This window comes from Oncorhynchus masou, chromosome 24 (genome assembly GCF_036934945.1).
Source record: "Oncorhynchus masou masou isolate Uvic2021 chromosome 24, UVic_Omas_1.1, whole genome shotgun sequence".
Classification (NCBI taxonomy): Eukaryota; Metazoa; Chordata; class Actinopteri; order Salmoniformes; family Salmonidae; genus Oncorhynchus; species Oncorhynchus masou.
Window position 1 is genome coordinate 8734751 of NC_088235.1, and position 23266 is coordinate 8758016.

The following is a 23266-nucleotide window of genomic DNA, read 5'->3' on the forward strand; positions in this document are numbered from 1 at the left end:
ACAGGCTAGTTCCAGTAGTCTCTGTTACTGATAGAGACAGAGAGGAATGTTAGCACAAACAGACCAGTACCCAGGCTAGTTCCAGTAGTCTCTGTTACTGATAGAGACAGAGAGGAATGTTAGCACAAACAGACCGGTACCCAGGCTCGTTCCAGTAGTCTCTGTTACTGATAGAGACCGAGAGGAATGTTAGCACAAACAGACCGGTACCCAGGCTAGGTCCAGTAGTCTCTGTTACTGATAGAGACATAGGGGAATGTTAGCACGGTCAGACCGGTTCACAGGCTAGTTCCAGTAGTCTCTGTTACTGATAGAGACAGAGAGGAATGTTAGCACAAACAGACCAGTACCCAGGCTAGTTCCAGTAGTCTCTGTTACTGATAGAGACAGAGAGGAATGTTAGCACGGTCAGACCGGTACCCAGGCTAGTTCCAGTCGTCTCCGTTACGGATAGAGACAGAGAGGAATGTTAGCACGGTCAGACCGGTACCCAGGCTAGGTCCAGTAGTCTCTGTTACTGATAGAGACAGAGAGGAATGTTAGCACGGTCAGACCGGTACCCAGGCTAGGTCCAGTAGTCTCTGTTACGGATAGAGACTGAGAGGAATGTTAGCACAAACAGACTGGTACCCAGGCTAGGTCCAGTAATCTCTGTTACTGATAGAGACAGAGGAATGTTAACACAAACAGACCGGTACCCAGGCTAGGTCCAGTAGTCTGTTACTGATAGAGACAGAGGGGAATGTTAGCACAAACAGACCGGTACCCAGGCTAGGTCCAGTAGTCTCTGTTACTGATAGAGACAGAGAGGAATGTTAGCACAAACAGACCGGTACCCAGGCTAGGTCCAGTAGTCTCTGTTACTGATAGAGACAGAGGAATGTTAACACAAACAGACCGGTACCCAGGCTAGGTCCAGTAGTCTCCGGGTTTAAAGACACAGACACCATTTACCTGCCACTCCAAAGGGTCTCCTCAGCCCAGAGGTCAGCTTCTTGGTGTTGTTGTCACGTAGCTCCATCCGTCCAACTCTAACGATCTGGCACACAAAGCTGATCTTCTCTCTCTTTAAATCCTCACTGCCAAGGTCCTGGGGGGGAAGAGAGAACGACGACAACCAATAGACTCAGTGGTGGTATTGGGAGGAGCAAAACCACCCTGTTGTACCTGTCTTGTATTCCTACACAACTTCAGTTACAGATCGGGAAACAAATCATTTATACTGATCAAATAATAGAAACGCAACATTACAACAATTGTGTGATGATGATGCTGTTTAAATCAGTGTGTTGATAGGCCTGACAGATGGATGGATGAACTAGTCAAAGGAGAAAGTCGCTCACTAACAGAGATGTAAACAGGTTTTTTTGTGCGAATGGAAGATTTCTGGGATATTTTATTTCAGCGCATGAAACATGGGACCAAAACTTTATATTATTGTTCATTGTAGATAGAAGTGGGAGGGGGGGGGGTGCACATTTTAGTTGTTGCTCTAGCACTACACACCTGGATGAAAGCTAGATGAAAGAGATGAGTTGAACATTTGAACGGGATGTGTCGTGCCAGGGAACAACAAACAAAGCCCCCTTTAGGTCCCCAGGACCAGGATGAGGAAACACTGAGAAAGAGTGAAGCTATTACACATTACCACGGAGCTGCAGTATGACCACGGAGCTACGTTGCAGTATGACCACGGAGCTACGCTGCAGTATGACCACGGAGCTGCAGTATGACCACGGAGCTGCAGTATGACCACGGAGCTGCAGTATGACGATGGAGCTGCAGTATGAGCACGGAGCCACGCTGCAGTATGAGCACGGAGCTACAGTATGACCACGGAGCTACAGTGTTACCACGGAGCTGCGCTGCAGTAGGACCACGGAGCAGCACTGCAGTATGACCACGGAGCTACGCTGCAGTATGACCACGGAGCTACGCTGCAGTATGACCACGGAGCTGCAGTATGACCACGGAGCTACAGTGTTACCACGGAGCTGCGCTGCAGTAGGACCACGGAGCAGCACTGCAGTATGACCACGGAGCTACGCTGCAGTATGACCACGGAGCAGCACTGCAGCATGACCACGGAGCTACACTGCAGTAGGACCACGGAGCTACGCTGCAGCGTTACCACGGAGCTACGCTGCAGTGTTACCACGGAGCTACGCTGCAGTGTTACCACGGAGCTACGCTGCAATATGACAACGAGCAGCACTGCAGTATGACCATGGAGCTACAGTGTTACCACAGAGCTACGCTGCAGTGTGACCACGGAGCTATGCTGCAGTGTTACCACAGAGCTGCAGTGTTACCACGGAGCTCCAGTGTTACCACGGAGCTCCAGTGTTACCACGGAGCTACGCTGCAGTATGACCACGGAGCAGCACTGCAGAATGACAATGGAGCTAAGCCTTGGTAACAGCCAGGCTGCAATGTTACCACGGAGCTACAGTGTTACCACAGAGCTACGCTGCAGTGTGACCACGGAGCTACAGTGTGACCACGGAGCTACAGTGTGACCACGGGGCTACAGTGTTACCACGGGCTACAGTGTTACCACGGGCTACAGTGTTACCACGGGCTACAGTGTTACCACGGGGCTACAGTGTTACCACGGGGCTACAGTGTTACCACGGAGCTGCAGTGTGACCACGGAGCTACAGTGTGACCACGGAGCTACAGTGTGACCACGGAGCTACAGTGTGACCACGGGGCTACAGTGTGACCACGGAGCTACAGTGTGACCACGGAGCTACAGTGTGACCACGGGCTACAGTGTTACCACGGAGCGACGCTGCACCAGGCTGATCTGTTTATTAGGCTGTAGCAGTAACACCACCAGGCTGATCTGTTTATTAGGCTGTAGCAGTAACACCACCACCACCAGGCTGATCTGTTTATTAGGCTGTAGCAGTAACACCACCACCAGGCTGATCTGTTTATTAGGCTGTAGCAGTAACACCACCAGGCTGATCTGTTTATTAGGCTGTAGCAGTAACACCACCAGGCTGATCTGTTTATTAGGCTGTAGCAGTAACACCACCAGGCTGATCTGTTTATTAGGCTGTAGCAGTAACACCACCACCACCAGGCTGATCTGTTTATTAGGCTGTAGCAGTAACACCACCACCACCAGGCTGATCTGTTTATTAGGCTGTAGCAGTAACACCACCACCACCAGGCTGATCTGTTTATTAGGCTGCAGCAGTAACACCACCACCACCAGGCTGATCTGTTTATTAGGCTGTACCATCTAGGCTGTAGCAGTAACACCACCAGGCTGATCTGTTTATTAGGCTGTAGCAGTAACACCACCAGGCTGATCTGTTTATTAGGCTGTAGCAGTAACACCACCACCACCAGGCTGATCTGTTTATTAGGCTGTAGCAGTAACACCACCACCACCAGGCTGATCTGTTTATTAGGCTGTAGCAGTAACACCACCACCACCAGGCTGATCTGTTTATTAGGCTGCAGCAGTAACACCACCACCACCAGGCTGATCTGTTTATTAGGCTGTAGCAGTAACACCACCAGGCTGATCTGTTTATTAGGCTGTAGCAGTAACACCACCACCACCAGGCTGATCTGTTTATTAGGCTGTAGCAGTAACACCACCACCACCAGGCTGATCTGTTTATTAGGCTGTAGCAGTAACACCACCACCACCAGGCTGATCTGTTTATTAGGCTGCAGCAGTAACACCACCACCACCAGGCTGATCTGTTTATTAGGCTGCAGCAGTAACACCACCACCACCAGGCTGATCTGTTTATTAGGCTGCAGCAGTAACACCACCACCACCAGGCTGATCTGTTTATTAGGCTGTAGCAGTAACACCACCACCACCAGGCTGATCTGTTTATTAGGCTGCAGCAGTAACACCACCACCACCAGGCTGATCTGTTTATTAGGCTGTAGCAGTAACACCACCACCACCAGGCTGATCTGTTTATTAGGCTGTAGCAGTAACACCACCACCACCAGGCTGATCTGTTTATTAGGCTGTAGCAGTAACACCACCACCACCAGGCTGATCTGTTTATTAGGCTGTAGCAGTAACACCACCACCACCAGGCTGATCTGTTTATTAGGCTGTAGCAGTAACACCACCACCACCAGGCTGATCTGTTTATTAGGCTGTAGCAGTAACACCACCACCACCAGGCTGATCTGTTTATTAGGCTGTAGCAGTAACACCACCACCACCAGGCTGATCTGTTTATTAGGCTGTAGCAGTAACACCACCACCACCAGGCTGATCTGTTTATTAGGCTGTAGCAGTAACACCACCACCACCAGGCTGATCTGTTTATTAGGCTGTAGCAGTAACACCACCACCACCAGGCTGATCTGTTTATTAGGCTGTAGCAGTAACACCACCACCACCAGGCTGATCTGTTTATTAGGCTGTAGCAGTAACACCACCACCACCAGGCTGATCTGTTTATTAGGCTGTAGCAGTAACACCACCAGGCTGATCTGTTTATTAGGCTGTAGCAGTAACACCACCAGGCTGATCTGTTTATTAGGCTGTAGCAGTAACACCACCAGGCTGATCTGTTTATTAGGCTGTAGCAGTAACACCACCACCACCAGGCTGATCTGTTTATTAGGCTGTAGCAGTAACACCACCAGGCTGATCTGTTTATTAGGCTGTAGCAGTAACACCACCAGGCTGATCTGTTTATTAGGCTGTAGCAGTAACACCACCAGGCTGATCTGTTTATTAGGCTGCAGCAGTAACACCACCACCACCAGGCTGATCTGTTTATTAGACTAGCAGTAACACCACCAGGCTGATCTGTTTATTAGGCTGTAGCAGTAACACCACCAGGCTGATCTGTTTATTAGGCTGTAGCAGTAACACCACCAGGCTGATCTGTTTATTAGGCTGTAGCAGTAACACCACCAGGCTGATCTGTTTATTAGGCTGCAGCAGTAACACCACCACCACCAGGCTGATCTGTTTATTAGACTGTAGCAGTAACACCACCAGGCTGATCTGTTTATTAGGCTGTAGCAGTAACACCACCAGGCTGATCTGTTTATTAGGCTGATAACACCACCAGGCTGATCTGTTTATTAGGCTGTAGCAGTAACACCACCAGGCTGATCTGTTTATTAGGCTGTAGCAGTAACACCACCAGGCTGATCTGTTTATTAGGCTGTAGCAGTAACACCACCAGGCTGATCTGTTTATTAGGCTGTAGCAGTAACACCACCAGGCTGATCTGTTTATTAGGCTGTAGCAGTAACACCACCAGGCTGATCTGTTTATTAGGCTGTAGCAGTAACACCACCAGGCTGATCTGTTTATTAGGCTGTAGCAGTAACACCACCAGGCTGATCTGTTTATTAGACTGTAGCAGTAACACCACCAGGCTGATCTGTTTATTAGGCTGTAGCAGTAACACCACCAGGCTGATCTGTTTATTAGGCTGTAGCAGTAACACCACCAGGCTGATCTGTTTATTAGGCTGTAGCAGTAACACCACCAGGCTGATCTGTTTATTAGGCTGCAGCAGTAACACCACCACCACCAAGCTGATCTGTTTATTAGGCTGTAGCAGTAACACCACCAGGCTGATCTGTTTATTAGACTGTAGCAGTAACACCACCAGGCTGATCTGTTTATTAGACTGTAGCAGTAACACCACCAGGCTGATCTGTTTATTAGACTGTAGCAGTAACACCACCAGGCTGATCTGTTTATTAGACTGTAGCAGTAACACCGCAGGCTGATCTGTTTATTACTGTAGCAGTAACACCACCAGGCTGATCTGTTTATTAGGCTGTAGCAGTAACACCACCAGGCTGATCTGTTTATTAGGCTGTAGCAGTAACACCACCAGGCTGATCTGTTTATTAGGCTTATTAGCTGATCTGTTTGTTAGGCTGTAGCAGTAACACCACCAGGCTGATCTGTTTATTAGGCTGTAGCAGTAACACCACCAGGCTGATCTGTTTATTAGGCTGTAGCAGTAACACCACCAGGCTGATCTGTTTATTAGGCTGTAGCAGTAACACCACCAGGCTGATCTGTTTATTAGGCTGTAGCAGTAACCACCACCAGGCTGATCTGTTTATTAGGCTGTAGCAGTAACACCACCAGGCTGATCTGTTTATTAGGCTGTAGCAGTAACCACCACCAGGCTGATCTGTTTATTAGGCTGTAGCAGTAACACCACCAGGCTGATCTGTTTATTAGACTGTAGCAGTAACACCACCAGGCTGATCTGTTTATTAGACTGTAACACCACCAGGCTGATCAGTAACACCACCAGGCTGATCTGTTTATTAGACTGTAGCAGTAACACCACCAGGCTGATCTGTTTATTAGACTGTAGCAGTAACACCACCAGGCTGATCTGTTTATTAGACTGTAGCAGTAACACCACCAGGCTGATCTGTTTATTAGACTGTAGCAGTAACACCACCAGGCTGATCTGTTTATTAGACTGTAGCAGTAACACCACCAGGCTGATCTGTTTATTAGGCTGTAGCAGTAACACCACCAGGCTGATCTGTTTATTAGACTGTAGCAGTAACACCACCAGGCTGATCTGTTTAACACCACCAGGCTGATCTGTTTATTAGGCTGTAGCAGTAACACCACCAGGCTGATCTGTTTATTAGGCTGTAGCAGTAACACCACCAGGCTGATCTGTTTATTAGGCTGTAGCAGTAACACCACCAGGCTGATCTGTTTATTAGGCTGTAGCAGTAACACCAGGCTGATCTGTTTATTAGGCTGTAGCAGTAACACCACCAGGCTGATCTGTTTATTAGGCTGATCTGTTTATTAGGCTGTAGCAGTAACACCACCAGGCTGATCTGTTTATTAGGCTGCAGCAGTAACACCACCACCACCAAGCTGATCTGTTTATTAGGCTGTAGCAGTAACACCACCAGGCTGATCTGTTTATTAGACTGTAGCAGTAACACCACCAGGCTGATCTGTTTATTAGGCTGTAGCAGTAACACCACCAGGCTGATCTGTTTATTAGGCTGTAGCAGTAACACCACCAGGCTGATCTGTTTATTAGGCTGTAGCAGTAACACCACCAGGCTGATCTGTTTATTAGGCTGCAGCAGTAACACCACCACCACCAAGCTGATCTGTTTATTAGGCTGTAGCAGTAACACCACCAGGCTGATCTGTTTATTAGACTGTAGCAGTAACACCACCAGGCTGATCTGTTTATTAGACTGTAGCAGTAACACCACCAGGCTGATCTGTTTATTAGACTGTAGCAGTAACACCACCAGGCTGATCTGTTTATTAGACTGTAGCAGTAACACCACCAGGCTGATCTGTTTATTAGACTGTAGCAGTAACACCACCAGGCTGATCTGTTTATTAGGCTGTAGCAGTAACACCACCAGGCTGATCTGTTTATTAGGCTGTAGCAGTAACACCACCAGGCTGATCTGTTTATTAGGCTGTAGCAGTAACACCACCAGGCTGATCTGTTTATTAGGCTGTAGCAGTAACACCACCAGGCTGATCTGTTTATTAGGCTGTAGCAGTAACACCACCAGGCTGATCTGTTTATTAGGCTGTAGCAGTAACACCACCACCACCAGGCTGATCTGTTTATTAGGCTGTAGCAGTAACACCACCAGGCTGATCTGTTTATTAGGCTGTAGCAGTAACACCACCAGGCTGATCTGTTTATTAGGCTGTAGCAGTAACACCACCAGGCTGATCTGTTTATTAGGCTACAGCAGTAACACCACCACCAGGCTGATCTGTTTATTAGGCTGTAGCAGTAACACCACCACCACCAGGCTGATCTGTTTATTAGGCTGCAGCAGTAACACCACCACCAGGCTGATCTGTTTATTAGACTGTAGCAGTAACACCACCAGGCTGATCTGTTTATTAGACTGTAGCAGTAACACCACCAGGCTGATCTGTTTATTAGACTGTAGCAGTAACACCACCAGGCTGATCTGTTTATTAGACTGTAGCAGTAACACCACCAGGCTGATCTGTTTATTAGACTGTAGCAGTAACACCACCAGGCTGATCTGTTTATTAGACTGTAGCAGTAACACCACCAGGCTGATCTGTTTATTAGACTGTAGCAGTAACACCACCAGGCTGATCTGTTTATAACACCACCAGGCTGATCTGTTTATTAGACTGTAGCAGTAACACCACCAGGCTGATCTGTTTATTAGGCTGTAGCAGTAACACCACCAGGCTGATCTGTTTATTAGGCTGTAGCAGTAACACCACCAGGCTGATCTGTTTATTAGGCTGTAGCAGTAACACCACCAGGCTGATCTGTTTATTAGGCTGTAGCAGTAACACCACCAGGCTGATCTGTTTATTAGGCTGTAGCAGTAACACCACCAGGCTGATCTGTTTATTAGGCTGTAGCAGTAACACCACCAGGCTGATCTGTTTATTAGGCACCACCACCAGGCTGATCTGTTTATTAGGCTGCAGCAGTAACACCACCACCACCAGGCTGATCTGTTTATTAGGCTGCACAGTAACACCACCAGGCTGATCTGTTTATTAGGCTGCAGCAGTACCACCACCACCAGGCTGATCTGTTTATTAGGCTGTAGCAGTAACACCACCACCACCAGGCTGATCTGTTTATTAGACTGTAGCAGTAACACCACCACCACCAGGCTGATCTGTTTATTAGGCTGCAGCAGTAACACCACCACCACCAGGCTGATCTGTTTATTAGGCTGCAGCAGTAACACCACCACCACCAGGCTGATCTGTTTATTAGGCTGTAGCAGTAACACCACCACCACCAGGCTGATCTGTTTATTAGGCTGCAGCAGTAACACCACCAGGCTGATCTGTTTATTAGGCTGTAGCAGTAACACCACCAGGCTGATCTGTTTATTAGGCTGCAGCAGTAACACCACCAGGCTGATCTGTTTATTAGACTGTAGCAGTAACACCACCAGGCTGATCTGTTTATTAAGCTGCAGCAGTAACACCACCACCACCAGGCTGATCTGTTTATTAGGCTGTAGCAGTAACACCACCAGGCTGATCTGTTTATTAGGCTGTAGCAGTAACACCACCAGGCTGATCTGTTTATTAGGCTGTAGCAGTAACACCACCACCACCAGGCTGATCTGTTTATTAGACTGTAGCAGTAACACCACCAGCACCAGGCTGATCTGTTTATTAGGCTGTAGCAGTAACACCACCAGGCTGATCTGTTTATTAGACTGTAGCAGTAACACCACCACCACCAGGCTGATCTGTTTATTAGGCTGTAGCAGTAACACCACCAGGCTGATCTGTTTATTAGGCTGCAGCAGTAACACCACCAGGCTGAGAGAACCTTTTCAAAGGAGGATAAACTTTTGTTAAGGAGGCCGTTTTCACTCCCGAATTGCTTTAACTCCCTATTTAATTGTGTCCATGGTTCATGTCCTGCTGTGATCCATGCTGTGCCGCCAGTGTAGCGAGCGGAGTAGCGGGCGCCAACTAGCTCGTCGTACGTAGACGCTTGGTGACCCGGGCAGCCCTTGGCCAGCCATTAGTAGAGAGGTGACCTTTGACAAACAAACCGGGTCGCTCTGGGTCGTTCCCTTCCTTTCAGAGCCGGGGAGCTTCAAACACCGCCGCCCAAACAGGGGGGTAAACACACACACACACACACACCGACATCCCTAAAGACAGGTCTGGGTAAACAACCGTGCAGTAGCAGCCAACACTCTACATATACTCACGGTGAGGAAGACAAGCTGGTCTATATCTACATATACTCACAGTGAAGACTGATCAGGGGTTGTGTAGCTGGTCTATATCTCCATATACTCACAGTGAAGACTGATCAGGGGTTGTGTAGCTGGTCTATATCTCCATATACTCACAGTGAAGACTGATCAGGGGTTGTGTAGCTGGTCTATATCTCCATATACTCACAGTGAAGACTGATCAGGGGTTGTGTAGCTGGTCTATATCTCCATATACTCACAGTGAAGACTGATCAGGGGTTGTGTAGCTGGTCTATATCTCCATATACTCACAGTGAAGACAGATCTCAGGTTGTGTAGCTGGTCTATATCTCCATATACTCACAGTGAAGACAGATCTCAGGTTGTGTAGCTGGTCTATATCTACATATACTCACAGTGAAGACTGATCAGGGGTTGTGTAGCTGGTCTATATCTACATATACTCACAGTGAAGACTGATCAGGGGTTGTGTAGCTGGTCTATATCTCCATATACTCACAGTGAAGACTGATCAGGGGTTGTTTAGCTGGTCTATATCTCCATATACTCACAGTGAAGACAGATCTCAGGTTGTGTAGCTGGTCTATATCTCCATATACTCACAGTGAAGACAGATCTCAGGTTGTGTAGCTGGTCTATATCTACATATACTCACAGTGAAGACTGATCAGGGGTTGTGTAGCTGGTCTATATCTCCATATACTCACAGTGAAGACAGATCTCAGGTTGTGTAGCTGGTCTATATCTCCATATACTCACAGTGAAGACAGATCTCAGGTTGTGTAGCTGGTCTATATCTACATATACTCACAGTGAAGACAGATCTCAGGTTGTGTAGCTGGTCTATATCTACATATACTCACAGTGAAGACTGATCAGGGGTTGTGTAGCTGGTCTATATCTCCATATACTCACAGTGAAGACTGATCAGGGGTTGTGTAGCTGGTCTATATCTCCATATACTCACAGTGAAGACAGATCTCAGGTTGTGTAGCTGGTCTATATCTACATATACTCACAGTGAAGACTGATCAGGGGTTGTGTAGCTGGTCTATATCTCCATATACTCACAGTGAAGACTGATCAGGGGTTGTGTAGCTGGTCTATATCTACATATACTCACAGTGAAGACTGATCAGGGGTTGTGTAGCTGGTCTATATCTCCATATACTCACAGTGAAGACTGATCAGGGGTTGTGTAGCTGGTCTATATCTCCATATACTCACAGTGAAGACAGATCTCAGGTTGTGTAGCTGGTCTATATCTCCATATACTCACAGTGAAGACTGATCAGGGGTTGTGTAGCTGGTCTATATCTACATATACTCACAGTGAAGACTGATCAGGGGTTATGTAGCTGGTCTATATCTCCATATACTCACAGTGAAGACTGATCAGGGGTTATGTAGCTGGTCTATATTTCCATATACTCACAGTGAAGACAGATCTCAGGTTGTGTAGCTGGTCTATATCTACATATACTCACAGTGAAGACTGATCAGGGGTTATGTAGCTGGTCTATATCTACATATACTCACAGTGAAGACAGATCAGGGGTTATGTAGCTGGTCTATATCTCCATATACTCACAGTGAAGACTGATCAGGGGTTGTGTAGCTGGTCTATATCTACATATACTCACAGTGAAGACTGATCAGGGGTTATGTAGCTGGTCTATATCTCCATATACTCACAGTGAAGACTGATCAGGGGTTGTGTAGCTGGTCTATATCTCCATATACTCACAGTGAAGACAGATCTCAGGTTGTGTAGCTGGTCTATATCTCCATATACTCACAGTGAAGACTGATCAGGGGTTGTGTAGCTGGTCTATATCTCCATATACTCACAGTGAAGACTGATCAGGGGTTGTTTAGCTGGTCTATATCTCCATATACTCACAGTGAAGACAGATCTCAGGTTGTGTAGCTGGTCTATATCTCCATATACTCACAGTGAAGACAGATCTCAGGTTGTGTAGCTGGTCTATATCTACATATACTCACAGTGAAGACAGATCTCAGGTTGTGTAGCTGGTCTATATCTACATATACTCACAGTGAAGACAGATCTCAGGTTGTGTAGCTGGTCTATATCTACATATACTCACAGTGAAGACTGATCAGGGGTTGTGTAGCTGGTCTATATCTCCATATACTCACAGTGAAGACTGATCAGGGGTTGTGTAGCTGGTCTATATCTCCATATACTCACAGTGAAGACAGATCTCAGGTTGTGTAGCTGGTCTATATCTACATATACTCACAGTGAAGACTGATCAGGGGTTGTGTAGCTGGTCTATATCTCCATATACTCACAGTGAAGACTGATCAGGGGTTGTGTAGCTGGTCTATATCTACATATACTCACAGTGAAGACTGATCAGGGGTTGTGTAGCTGGTCTATATCTCCATATACTCACAGTGAAGACTGATCAGGGGTTGTGTAGCTGGTCTATATCTCCATATACTCACAGTGAAGACAGATCTCAGGTTGTGTAGCTGGTCTATATCTCCATATACTCACAGTGAAGACTGATCAGGGGTTGTGTAGCTGGTCTATATCTACATATACTCACAGTGAAGACTGATCAGGGGTTATGTAGCTGGTCTATATCTCCATATACTCACAGTGAAGACTGATCAGGGGTTATGTAGCTGGTCTATATTTCCATATACTCACAGTGAAGACAGATCTCAGGTTGTGTAGCTGGTCTATATCTACATATACTCACAGTGAAGACTGATCAGGGGTTATGTAGCTGGTCTATATCTACATATACTCACAGTGAAGACAGATCAGGGGTTATGTAGCTGGTCTATATCTCCATATACTCACAGTGAAGACTGATCAGGGGTTGTGTAGCTGGTCTATATCTCCATATACTCACAGTGAAGACAGATCTCAGGTTGTGTAGCTGGTCTATATCTCCATATACTCACAGTGAAGACTGATCAGGGGTTATGTAGCTGGTCTATATCTCCATATACTCACAGTGAAGACTGATCAGGGGTTGTGTAGCTGGTCTATATCTCCATATACTCACAGTGAAGACAGATCTCAGGTTGTGTAGCTGGTCTATATCTCCATATACTCACAGTGAAGACAGATCTCAGGTTGTGTAGCTGGTCTATATCTACATATACTCACAGTGAAGACTGATCAGGGGTTGTGTAGCTGGTCTATATCTACATATACTCACAGTGAAGACTGATCAGGGGTTGTGTAGCTGGTCTATATCTCCATATACTCACAGTGAAGACTGATCAGGGGTTATGTAGCTGGTCTATATCTCCATATACTCACAGTGAAGACTGATCAGGGGTTGTTTAGCTGGTCTATATCTCCATATACTCACAGTGAAGACTGATCAGGGGTTATGTAGCTGGTCTATATCTCCATATACTCACAGTGAAGACTGATCAGGGGTTGTGTAGCTGGTCTATATCTCCATATACTCACAGTGAAGACAGATCTCAGGTTATGTAGCTGGTCTATATCTCCATATACTCACAGTGAAGACTGATCAGGGGTTATGTAGCTGGTCTATATCTCCATATACTCACAGTGAAGACTGATCAGGGGTTGTGTAGCTGGTCTATATCTACATATACTCACAGTGAAGACAGATCTCAGGTTGTGTAGCTGGTCTATATCTCCATATACTCACAGTGAAGACTGATCAGGGGTTGTGTAGCTGGTCTATATCTCCATATACTCACAGTGAAGACAGATCTCAGGTTGTGTAGCTGGTCTATATCTACATATACTCACAGTGAAGAGTGATCTCAGGTTATGTAGCTGGTCTATATCTCCATATACTCACAGTGAAGACTGATCAGGGGTTGTGTAGCTGGTCTATATCTCCATATACTCACAGTGAAGACAGATCTCAGGTTGTGTAGCTGGTCTATATCTCCATATACTCACAGTGAACACTGATCAGGGGTTGTGTAGCTGGTCTATATCTACATATACTCACAGTGAAGACTGATCAGGGGTTATGTAGCTGGTCTATATCTACATATACTCACAGTGAAGACAGATCTCAGGTTATGTAGCTGGTCTATATCTCCATATACTCACAGTGAAGACTGATCAGGGGTTGTGTAGCTGGTCTATATCTCCATATAATCACAGTAAAGACTGATCAGGGGTTGTGTAGCTGGTCTATATCTACATATACTCACAGTGAAGACAGATCTCAGGTTGTGTAGCTGGTCTATATCTCCATATACTCACAGTGAAGACAGATCTCAGGTTGTGTAGCTGGTCTATATCTCCATATACTCACAGTGAAGACTGATCAGGGGTTGTGTAGCTGGTCTATATCTACATATACTCACAGTGAAGACTGATCAGGGGTTGTGTAGCTGGTGTATATCTACATATACTCACAGTGAAGACTGATCAGGGGTTATGTAGCTGGTCTATATCTACATATACTCACAGTGAAGACTGATCAGGGGTTGTGTAGCTGGTCTATATCTACATATACTCACAGTGAAGACAGATCTCAGGTTGTGTAGCTGGTCTATATCTTTCACCAGGCCTTGACTGGACCATCGCACCAGGTAATTCTCACTGGAGAGGAGGGGAAGAACCAACATCAGCCTTTTAGCTTTACAATCTGGCATCACAAATCAACTCTCTCGTCTCAAGATGAACAAATGACAATCGACTGACTAACGTCGTACACAGATGAGGCGTTCCCTGAACAGTATCCTGGAACAAGAGAAGACCCCCAGGCTGGCAGCCCGGGTCTGTGCTGTAACGTTCCTGGCTCTGGACTCGGGCCGAGAACAATACTATTCCCATGATTCAGAGGTTCTCCAGAAATCCTGATGAGAGGATTCCCAGAATAGTGAGGAAATAACCAGGGAGGGAATCCTCTCATCAGGGAGGGAATCCTCTAACCGGGGAGGGAATCCTCTAACCGGCGAGGGAATCCTCTAACCGGCGAGGGAATCCTCTAACCGGCGAGGGAATCCTCTAACCGGCGAGGGAATCCTCTAACCGGCGAGGGAATCCTCTAACCGGCGAGGGAATCCTCTAACCGGCGAGGGAATCCTCTAACCGACGAGGAATCCTCTCTAACCGACGAGGAATCCTCTAACCGGCGAAATCTCTAACCGACAGGAATCCTCTAACCGCGAGGAATCCTCTAACCGACGAGAATCCTCTAACCGGCGAGGAATCCTCTAACCGGCGAGGAATCCTCTAACCAGCGAGGAATCCTCTAACCAGGAGGAATCCTCTAACCGACGAGGAATCCTCTAACCGGCGAGGGAATCCTCTAACCGGCGAGGAATCCTCTAACCGGCGAGGAATCCTCTAACCGGCGAGGAATCCTCTAACCGGCGAGGAATCCTCTAACCGGCGAGGAATCCTCTAACCGGCGAGGAATCCTCTAACCGGCGAGGAATCCTCTAACCGGCGAGGAATCCTCTAACCGGCGAGGAATCCTCTAACCGGCGAGGGAATCCTCTAACCGGCGAGGAATCCTCTAACCGGCGAGGAATCCTCTAACCGGCGAGGAATCCTCTAACCGGCGAGGAATCCTCTAACCGGCGAGGAATCCTCTAACCGGCGAGGAATCCTCTAACCGGCGAGGAATCCTCTAACCAGGGAGGAATCCTCTAACCGGCGAGGAATCCTCTAGCCGGCGAGGGAATCCTCTAACCGGCGAGGGAATCCTCTAACCGGCGAGGGAATCCTCTAACCGGCGAGGGAATCCTCTAACCGGCGAGGGAATCCTCTAACCGGCGAGGGAATCCTCTAACCGGCGAGGGAATCCTCTAACCGGCGAGGGAATCCTCTAACCGGCGAGGGAATCTTCTAACCGGCGAGGGAATCTTCTAACCGGCGAGGGAATCCTCTAACCGGCGAGGGAATCCTCTAACCAGGGAGGGAATGCTCTAACCAGGGAGGGAATGCTCTAACCAGGGAGGGAATGCTCTAACCAGGGAGGGAATGCTCTAACCAGGGAGGGAATGCTCTAACCGGGGAGGGAATGCTCTAACCGGGGAGGGAATGCTCTAACCGGGGAGGGAATGCTCTAACCGGGGAGGGAATGCTCTAACCAGGGAGGGAATGCTCTAACCAGGGAGGGAATGCTCTAACCAGGAGGAATGCTCTAACCAGGGAGGGAATCCTCTAACCGGGGGAGGGAATGCTCTAACCAGGAGGAATGCTCTAACCAGGGAGGGAATGCTCTAACCAGGGAGGGAATGCTCTAACCAGGGAGGGAATCCTCTAACCGGGGAGGGAATCCTCTAACCGGGGAGGGAATGCTCTAACCGGGGAGGGAATGCTCTAACCAGGGAGGGAATGCTCTAACCAGGGAGGGAATGCTCTAACCAGGGAGGGAATGCTCTAACCAGAGAGGGAATCCTCTAACCGGGGAGGGAATGCTCTAACCGGGGAGGGAATGCTCTAACCAGGGAGGGAATGCTCCAACTGGGATTTCAGGAAAATGTGGGAAATTTGAGAAAGTGTCCAGAACTCTTGCGACCCTTGGCATACCTGATGACCTTTAACCTTAAAAGAAACAATTCAAAACAACTAATTCCTACAAATTAGAGTGTTAAATAAGAACAATATTTTTTTTGCGAGCAAATGTCTCAATTTGTCATTATGATAAGTTTGGTAGTAACTTGTGAAAATCGTTGCGGAATTCTGTTGAAGCTCAAGTCGACTACAAAGCCCGCAATGCAACGCTCTCCCTATGGGCTCTATGTACTATACATGATGACATTTAACCCTATGACGTCATAGGAGGTTACATACCTGATGAACTTTGACTCAACAGGGTCGTAGAGCGACATGAGGACCTCTGCATCTTCTCCGATCTTACACACCACGTTCTTCAGGGTGACGAAGAGAGCGAAGGACGGTGTCTGGGCGAACTTGGCCTGTCTGCTCAGATCTACATTCTGTTTCTGAGACTGTCCCAGGGAGAGGAGGAGGGAACAGAGAGGTTGTATTTAATACAGGGGTCCAGTAGTCTTCCCGAGCCTGACTGCCATATCATCTGGGCCAAGGGCCTATGAAGGTTAAAGAAGGTTAAGAATCACACACACAAGAGAGACATTTGAAGGTGATTCTTAGCTAGTTTTCAGCACTGAGGATGGACACAGTGACTGGACTGTTATTCCCCATCTTCATTAGACTGGACTGTTATTCCCCATCTCCATTAGACTGGACTGTTATTCCCCATCTTCATTAGACTGGACTGTTATTCCCCATCTCCATTAGACTGGACTGTTATTCCCCATCTTCATTAGACTGGACTGTTATTCCCCATCTTCATTAGACTGGACTGTTATTCCCCATCTTCATTAGACTGGACTGTTATTCCCCATCTTCATTAGACTGGACTGTTATTCCCCATCAGGTAGACTGGACTGTTATTCCCCATCTTCATTAGACTGGACTGTTATTCCCCATCTCCATTAGACTGGACTGTTATTCCCCATCTTCATTATACTGGACTGTTATTCCCCATCTTCATTAGACTGGACTGTTATTCCCCATCTTCATTAGACTGGACTGTAATTCCCCATCTTCATTAGACTGGACTGTTATTCCCCATCTTCATTAGACTGGACTGTTATTCCCCATCTTCATTAGACTGGACTGTAATTCCCCATCAGGTAGACTGGACTGTTATTCCCCATCTCCATTAGACTGGACTGTTATTCCACATCTTCATTAGACTGGACTGTTATTCCCCATCTTCATTAGACTGGACTGTAATTCCCCATCAGGTAGACTGGACTGTTATTCCCCATCTCCATTAGACTGGACTGTTATTCCCCATCTTCATTAGACTGGACTGTTATTCCCCATCTTCATTAGACTGGACTGTTATTCCCCATCTTCATTAGACTGGACTGTTATTCCCCATCTTCATTAGACTAGACTGTTATTCCCCATCAGGTAGACTGGACTGTTATTCCCCATCTTCATTAGACTGGACTGTAATTCCCCATCTTCATTAGACTAGACTGTTATTCCCCATCAGGTAGACTGGACTGTTATTCCCCATCTTCATTAGACTGGACTGTTATTCCCCATCTTCATTAGACTGGACTGTTATTCCCCATCTTCATTAGACTGGACTGTTATTCCCCATCTTCATTAGACTGGACTGTTATTCCCCATCTTCATTAGACTAGACTGTTATTCCCCATCAGGTAGACTGGACTGTTATTCCCCATCTTCATTAGACTGGACTGTAATTCCCCATCTTCATTATACTGGACTGTTATTCCCCATCTTCATTAGACTGGACTGTTATTCCCCATCAGGTAGACTGGACTGTTATTCCCCATCTTCATTAGACTGGACTGTAATTCCCCATCTTCATTATACTGGACTGTTATTCCCCATCTTCATTAGACTGGACTGTTATTCCCCATCAGGTAGACTGGACTGTTATTCCCCATCTCCATTAGACTGGACTGTTATTCCCCATCTTCATTAGACTAGACTGTTATTCCCCATCAGGTAGACTGGACTGTTATTCCCCATCTTCATTAGACTGGACTGTTATTCCCCATCTTCATTAGACTGGACTGTTATTCCCCATCAGGTAGACTGGACTGTTATTCTCCATCTTCATTAGACTGGACTGTTATTCCCCATCTTCATTATACTGGACTGTTATTCCCCATCTTCATTAGACTGGACTGTTATTCCCCATCTTCATTAGACTGGACTGTTATTCCCCATCTTCATTAGACTGGACTGTTATTCCCCATCTTCATTAGACTGGACTGTTATTCCCCATCTTCATTAGACTGGACTGTTATTCCCCATTAGTCAGACCCATCTCCATTAGACTGGACTGTTATTCCCCATCTTCATTAGTCTGGACTGTTATTCCCCATCTTCATTAGACTGGACTGTTATTCCCCATCAGGTAGACTGGACTGTTATTCCCCATCTTCATTAGACTGGACTGTTATTCCCCATCAGGTAGACTGGACTGTTATTCCCCATCTTCATTAGACTGGACTGTTATTCCCCATTAGTCAGACCCATCTCCATTAGACTGGACTGTTATTCCCCATCTTCATTAGACTGGACTGTTATTCCCCATCTTCATTAGACTGGACTGTTATTCCCCATCTTCATTAGACTGGACTGTTATTCCCCATCTTCATTAGACTGGACTGTTATTCCCCATCTCCATTAGACTGGACTGTTATTCCCCATCAGGTAGACTGGACTGTTATTCCCCATCTTCATTAGACTGGACTGTTATTCCCCATCTTCATTAGACTGGACTGTTATTCCCCATCTCCATTAGACTGGACTGTTATTCCCCATCTTCATTAGACTGGACTGTTATTCCCCATCTTCATTAGACTGGACTGTTATTCCCCATCTTCATTAGACTGGACTGTTATTCCCCATTAGTCAGACCCATCTCCATTAGACTGGACTGTTATTCCCCATCAGGTAGACTGGACTGTTATTCCCCATCAGGTAGACTGGACTGTTATTCCCCATCTTCATTAGACTGGACTGTTATTCCCCATCTTCATTAGACTGGACTGTTATTCCCCATCTCCATTAGACTGGACTGTTATTCCCCATCTTCATTAGACTGGACTGTTATTCCCCATCTTCATTAGACTGGACTGTTATTCCCCATCTTCAGTAGACTGGACTGTTATTCCCCATCTCCATTAGACTGGACTGTTATTCCCCATCTTCATTAGACTGGACTGTTATTCCCCATCTTCATTAGACTGGACTGTTATTCCCCATCTTCATTAGACTGGACTGTTATTCCCCATCTTCATTAGACTGGACTGTTATTCCCCATCTTCATTAGACTGGACTGTTATTCCCCATCTTCATTAGACTGGACTGTTATTCCCCATCTCCATTAGACTGGACTGTTATTCCCCATCAGGTAGACTGGACTGTTATTCCCCATCTTCATTAGACTGGACTGTTATTCCCCATCTTCATTAGACTGGACTGTTATTCCCCATCTCCATTAGACTGGACTGTTATTCCCCATCTTCATTAGACTGGACTGTTATTCCCCATCTTCATTAGACTGGACTGTTATTCCCCATCTTCAGTAGACTGGACTGTTATTCCCCATCTCCATTAGACTGGACTGTTATTCCCCATCTTCATTAGACTGGACTGTTATTCCCCATCTTCATTAGACTGGACTGTTATTCCCCATCTTCATTAGACTGGACTGTTATTCCCCATCTTCATTAGACTGGACTGTTATTCCCCATCTTCATTAGACTGGACTGTTATTCCCCATCTTCATTAGACTGGACTGTTATTCCCCATTAGTCAGACCCATCTCCATTAGACTGGACTGTTATTCCCCATCTTCATTAGACTGGACTGTTATTCCCCATTAGTCAGACCCATCTCCATTAGACTGGACTGTTATTCCCCATCTCCATTAGACTGGACTGTTATTCCCCATCTTCATTAGACTGGACTGTTATTCCCCATTAGTCAGACCCATCTCCATTAGACTGGACTGTTATTCCTCATCTTCATTAGACTGGACTGTTATTCCCCATCTCCATTAGACTGGACTGTTATTCCCCATCTTCATTAGACTGGACTGTTATTCCCCATCTTCATTAGACTGGACTGTTATTCCCCATCTTCATTAGACTGGACTGTTATTCCCCATCTTCATTAGACTGGACTGTTATTCCCCATCTTCATTAGACTGGACTGTTATTCCTCATCAGTCAGACCCATCTTCATTAGACTGGACTGTTATTCCCCATCAGGTAGACTGGACTGTTATTCCCCATCAGGTAGACTGGACTGTTATTCCCCATCAGGTAGACTGGACTGTTATTCCCCATCAGGTAGACTAGACTTATTACCCATCAGTCAGACTGGACGGTGACTGGGTTACTACTCCTTCAAGACTGTTGGAAAATAATTCCAGGAGGAGCTGGTTGAGAGAATGCCAAGAGTGTGCAAAGCTGTCAAGGCAAAGGGTGGCTACTTTGAAGAAACTAAACTATATTTTGATTTGTTTAACACTTTTTTGGTTACTGTGTTATTCCATAGTTGATGTCTTCACTATTATTTTACAATGTAGAAAATTATTTTTTAAACTAAGAAAATCCCCGAATGACTGGTACTGTATGTGATAATGATTTTGAGAGAAGAGGTGCTAGTTCTGATTAAAATTCACAAAGCCCTTAAAAAAACATTGAAAGAAGGCATTAACATTCATGGTGGTGACCTGAGACAATGTAATATCACTCTATGTACACACAAAGGCAGAGACGGAAAGGTCTCACAAGAATAAAACTCATAGCTGAAGGGCACTTCATAGGCTGAGCCCCAAATGGCATCATAATCCCTATAGGGCCCTCGTCAAAAGTAGTGCATTATATAGGGAATAGGGTGCAATTTAGGATGTAGATTCAGGCAGGGAGAGAGAGAGGAGAGGAGGTGGCGGGGAGAGAGAAGAGAGAGGAGAGGAGGTGGCGCGGAGAGAGAGGAGAGGAGGTGGCGCGGAGAGAGAGGAGAGGAGGTGGGCGGGAGAGAGAGGAGAGGGAGGGGAGGTGGCGGGGAGAGAGAGAGGGAGAGGAGGTGGCGGGGGAGAGAGAGAGAGGAGGTGGCGGGGAGAGAGAGGAGAGGAGGTGGCGGGGAGAGAGAGAGGAGAGGAGGTGGCGGGGGAGAGAGAGGAGAGGAGGTGGCGGGGAGAGAGAGAGGAGAGGAGGTGGCGGGGAGAGAGAGAGGAGAGGAGGTGGCGGGGGAGAGAGAGGAGAGGAGAGGGAGGTGGCGGGGAGGAGAGAGAGGAGAGGAGGTGGGCGGGGAGAGAGAGGAGAGGAGGTGGCGGGGAGAGAGAGGAGAGGAGGTGGCGGGGGAGAGAGGAGAGGAGGTGGGCGGGGAGAGAGGGAGAGGAGGTGGCGGGGAGAGAGAGGGAGAGAGGAGGCGGGGGAGAGAGGAGAGAGGAGAGAGGCGGGAGAGAGAGAGGAGGCGGCGGGGGAGAGAGAGGAGGCGGGGGGGGAGAGAGAGGAGGCGGGGGGGAGAGAGAGAAGGCGGCGGGGGAGAGAGAAGGCGGCGGGGGAGAGAGAGAAGGCGGCGGGGGAGAGAGAGGAGGAGGCGGCGGGGGGAGAGAGAGGAGGCGGCGGGGGGAGAGAGGGAGGCGGCGGGGGAGAGAGAGGAGGCGGCGGGGGGAGAGAGGAGGCGGCGGGGGGGAGAGAGGCGGCGGGGGGGGAGAGGAGGTGGCGGGGAGAGAGAGGAGAGGAGGTGGGGGGGAGAGGGAGGAGAGGAGGTGGCGGGGAGAGAGAGGAGAGGAGGTGGCGGGGAGAGAGAGGGAGAGGAGGTGGCGGGGAGAGAGAGGAGAGGGAGGTGGCGGGGGAGAGAGGAGGAGAGGAGGTGGCGGGGAGAGAGGAGAGGGAGGAGGTGGCGGGGAGAGAGGAGGGGTGGTGGCGCGGGAGAGAGAGGAGAGGAGGTGGCGGGGAGAGATTAGAGGAGGTGGCGGGGAGAGAGAGGAGAGGAGGTGGCGGGGAGAGAGAGGAGAGAGGAGGTGGCGGGGAGAGAGAGGAGAGGGAGGTGGCGGGGGAGAGAGGGAGAGGAGGTGGCGGGGGAGAGAGAGGAGAGGAGGTGGCGGGAGAGAGAGGGAGAGGAGGTGGCGGGGGAGAGAGAGGAGAGGAGGTGGGCGGGGAGAGAGAGAGGAGAGGAGGTGGGGGGGGGAGAGAGAGGAGAGGTGGTGGCGCGGAGAGAGAGAGGAGAGGAGGTGGCGGGGGAGAGAGGAGAGGAGGTGGCGGGGAGAGAGAGAGAGGAGGTGGCGGGGAGAGAGAGGGAGGAGGTGGCGGGGAGAGAGGGAGAGGAGGTGGCGGGGGAGAGAGAGAGAGGAGGTGGCGGGAGAGAGAGGAGAGGAGGTGGGCGGGAGAGAGAGGAGAGGAGGTGGCAGGGGGAGAGAGGAGAGGAGGTGGCGGGGGGAGAGGAGAGGAGGTGGCGGGGGAGAGATTAGAGGAGGTGGCGGGGGGAGAGGAGAGGAGGTGGCGGGGAGAGAGAGGGAGAGGAGGTGGCGGGAGAGAGAGGAGAGGAGGTGGCGGGGGAGAGAGGGAGAGGAGGTGGCGGGGAGAGAGAGGAGAGGAGGTGGCGGGGAGAGATTAGAGGAGAGGAGGTGGCGGGGAGAGATTAGAGGAGGTGGCGGGGGGAGAGAGGAGAGGAGGTGGCGGGGGAGAGAGGAGAGGAGGTGGCGGGGAGAGAGAGGAGAGGAGGTGGCGGGGGAGAGAGGAGAGGAGGTGGCGGGGAGAGAGAAGAGAGGAGGTGGCGGGGAGAGAGAAGAGAGGAGGTGGCGGGGAGAGAGAGGGGAGGAGGTGGCGGGGGAGAGAGAGAGAGAGAGGAGGTGGCGGGGGAGAGAGGAGAGGTGGTGGCGCGGAGAGAGAGAGAGGAGAGGAGGTGGCGCGGAGAGAGAGAGGAGAGGAGGTGGCGGGGAGAGAGGAGAGGTGGTGGCGCGGAGAGAGAGAGGAGAGGAGGTGGCGCGGAGAGAGAGAGGAGAGG

At 48.4% G+C, this 23266-nt stretch overlaps 1 protein-coding gene across 2 annotated transcripts in view; it reads right to left on the minus strand.

Moving 5' to 3' along the window:
- LOC135511554 (dedicator of cytokinesis protein 1-like) overlaps positions 1-23266 on the minus strand; it is a 136582-nt gene that overhangs the window by 10798 nt on the left and 102518 nt on the right. For both annotated transcript variants that reach the window (XM_064933038.1, XM_064933039.1), the window contains exons 8-10: positions 16520-16677; positions 14233-14314; positions 955-1090 (exon numbers count right to left, since the gene is read on the minus strand). In XM_064933038.1, the coding sequence (XP_064789110.1) occupies positions 955-1090; positions 14233-14314; positions 16520-16677 (376 nt within the window). The remainder of the gene's footprint in view (positions 1-954; positions 1091-14232; positions 14315-16519; positions 16678-23266) is intronic.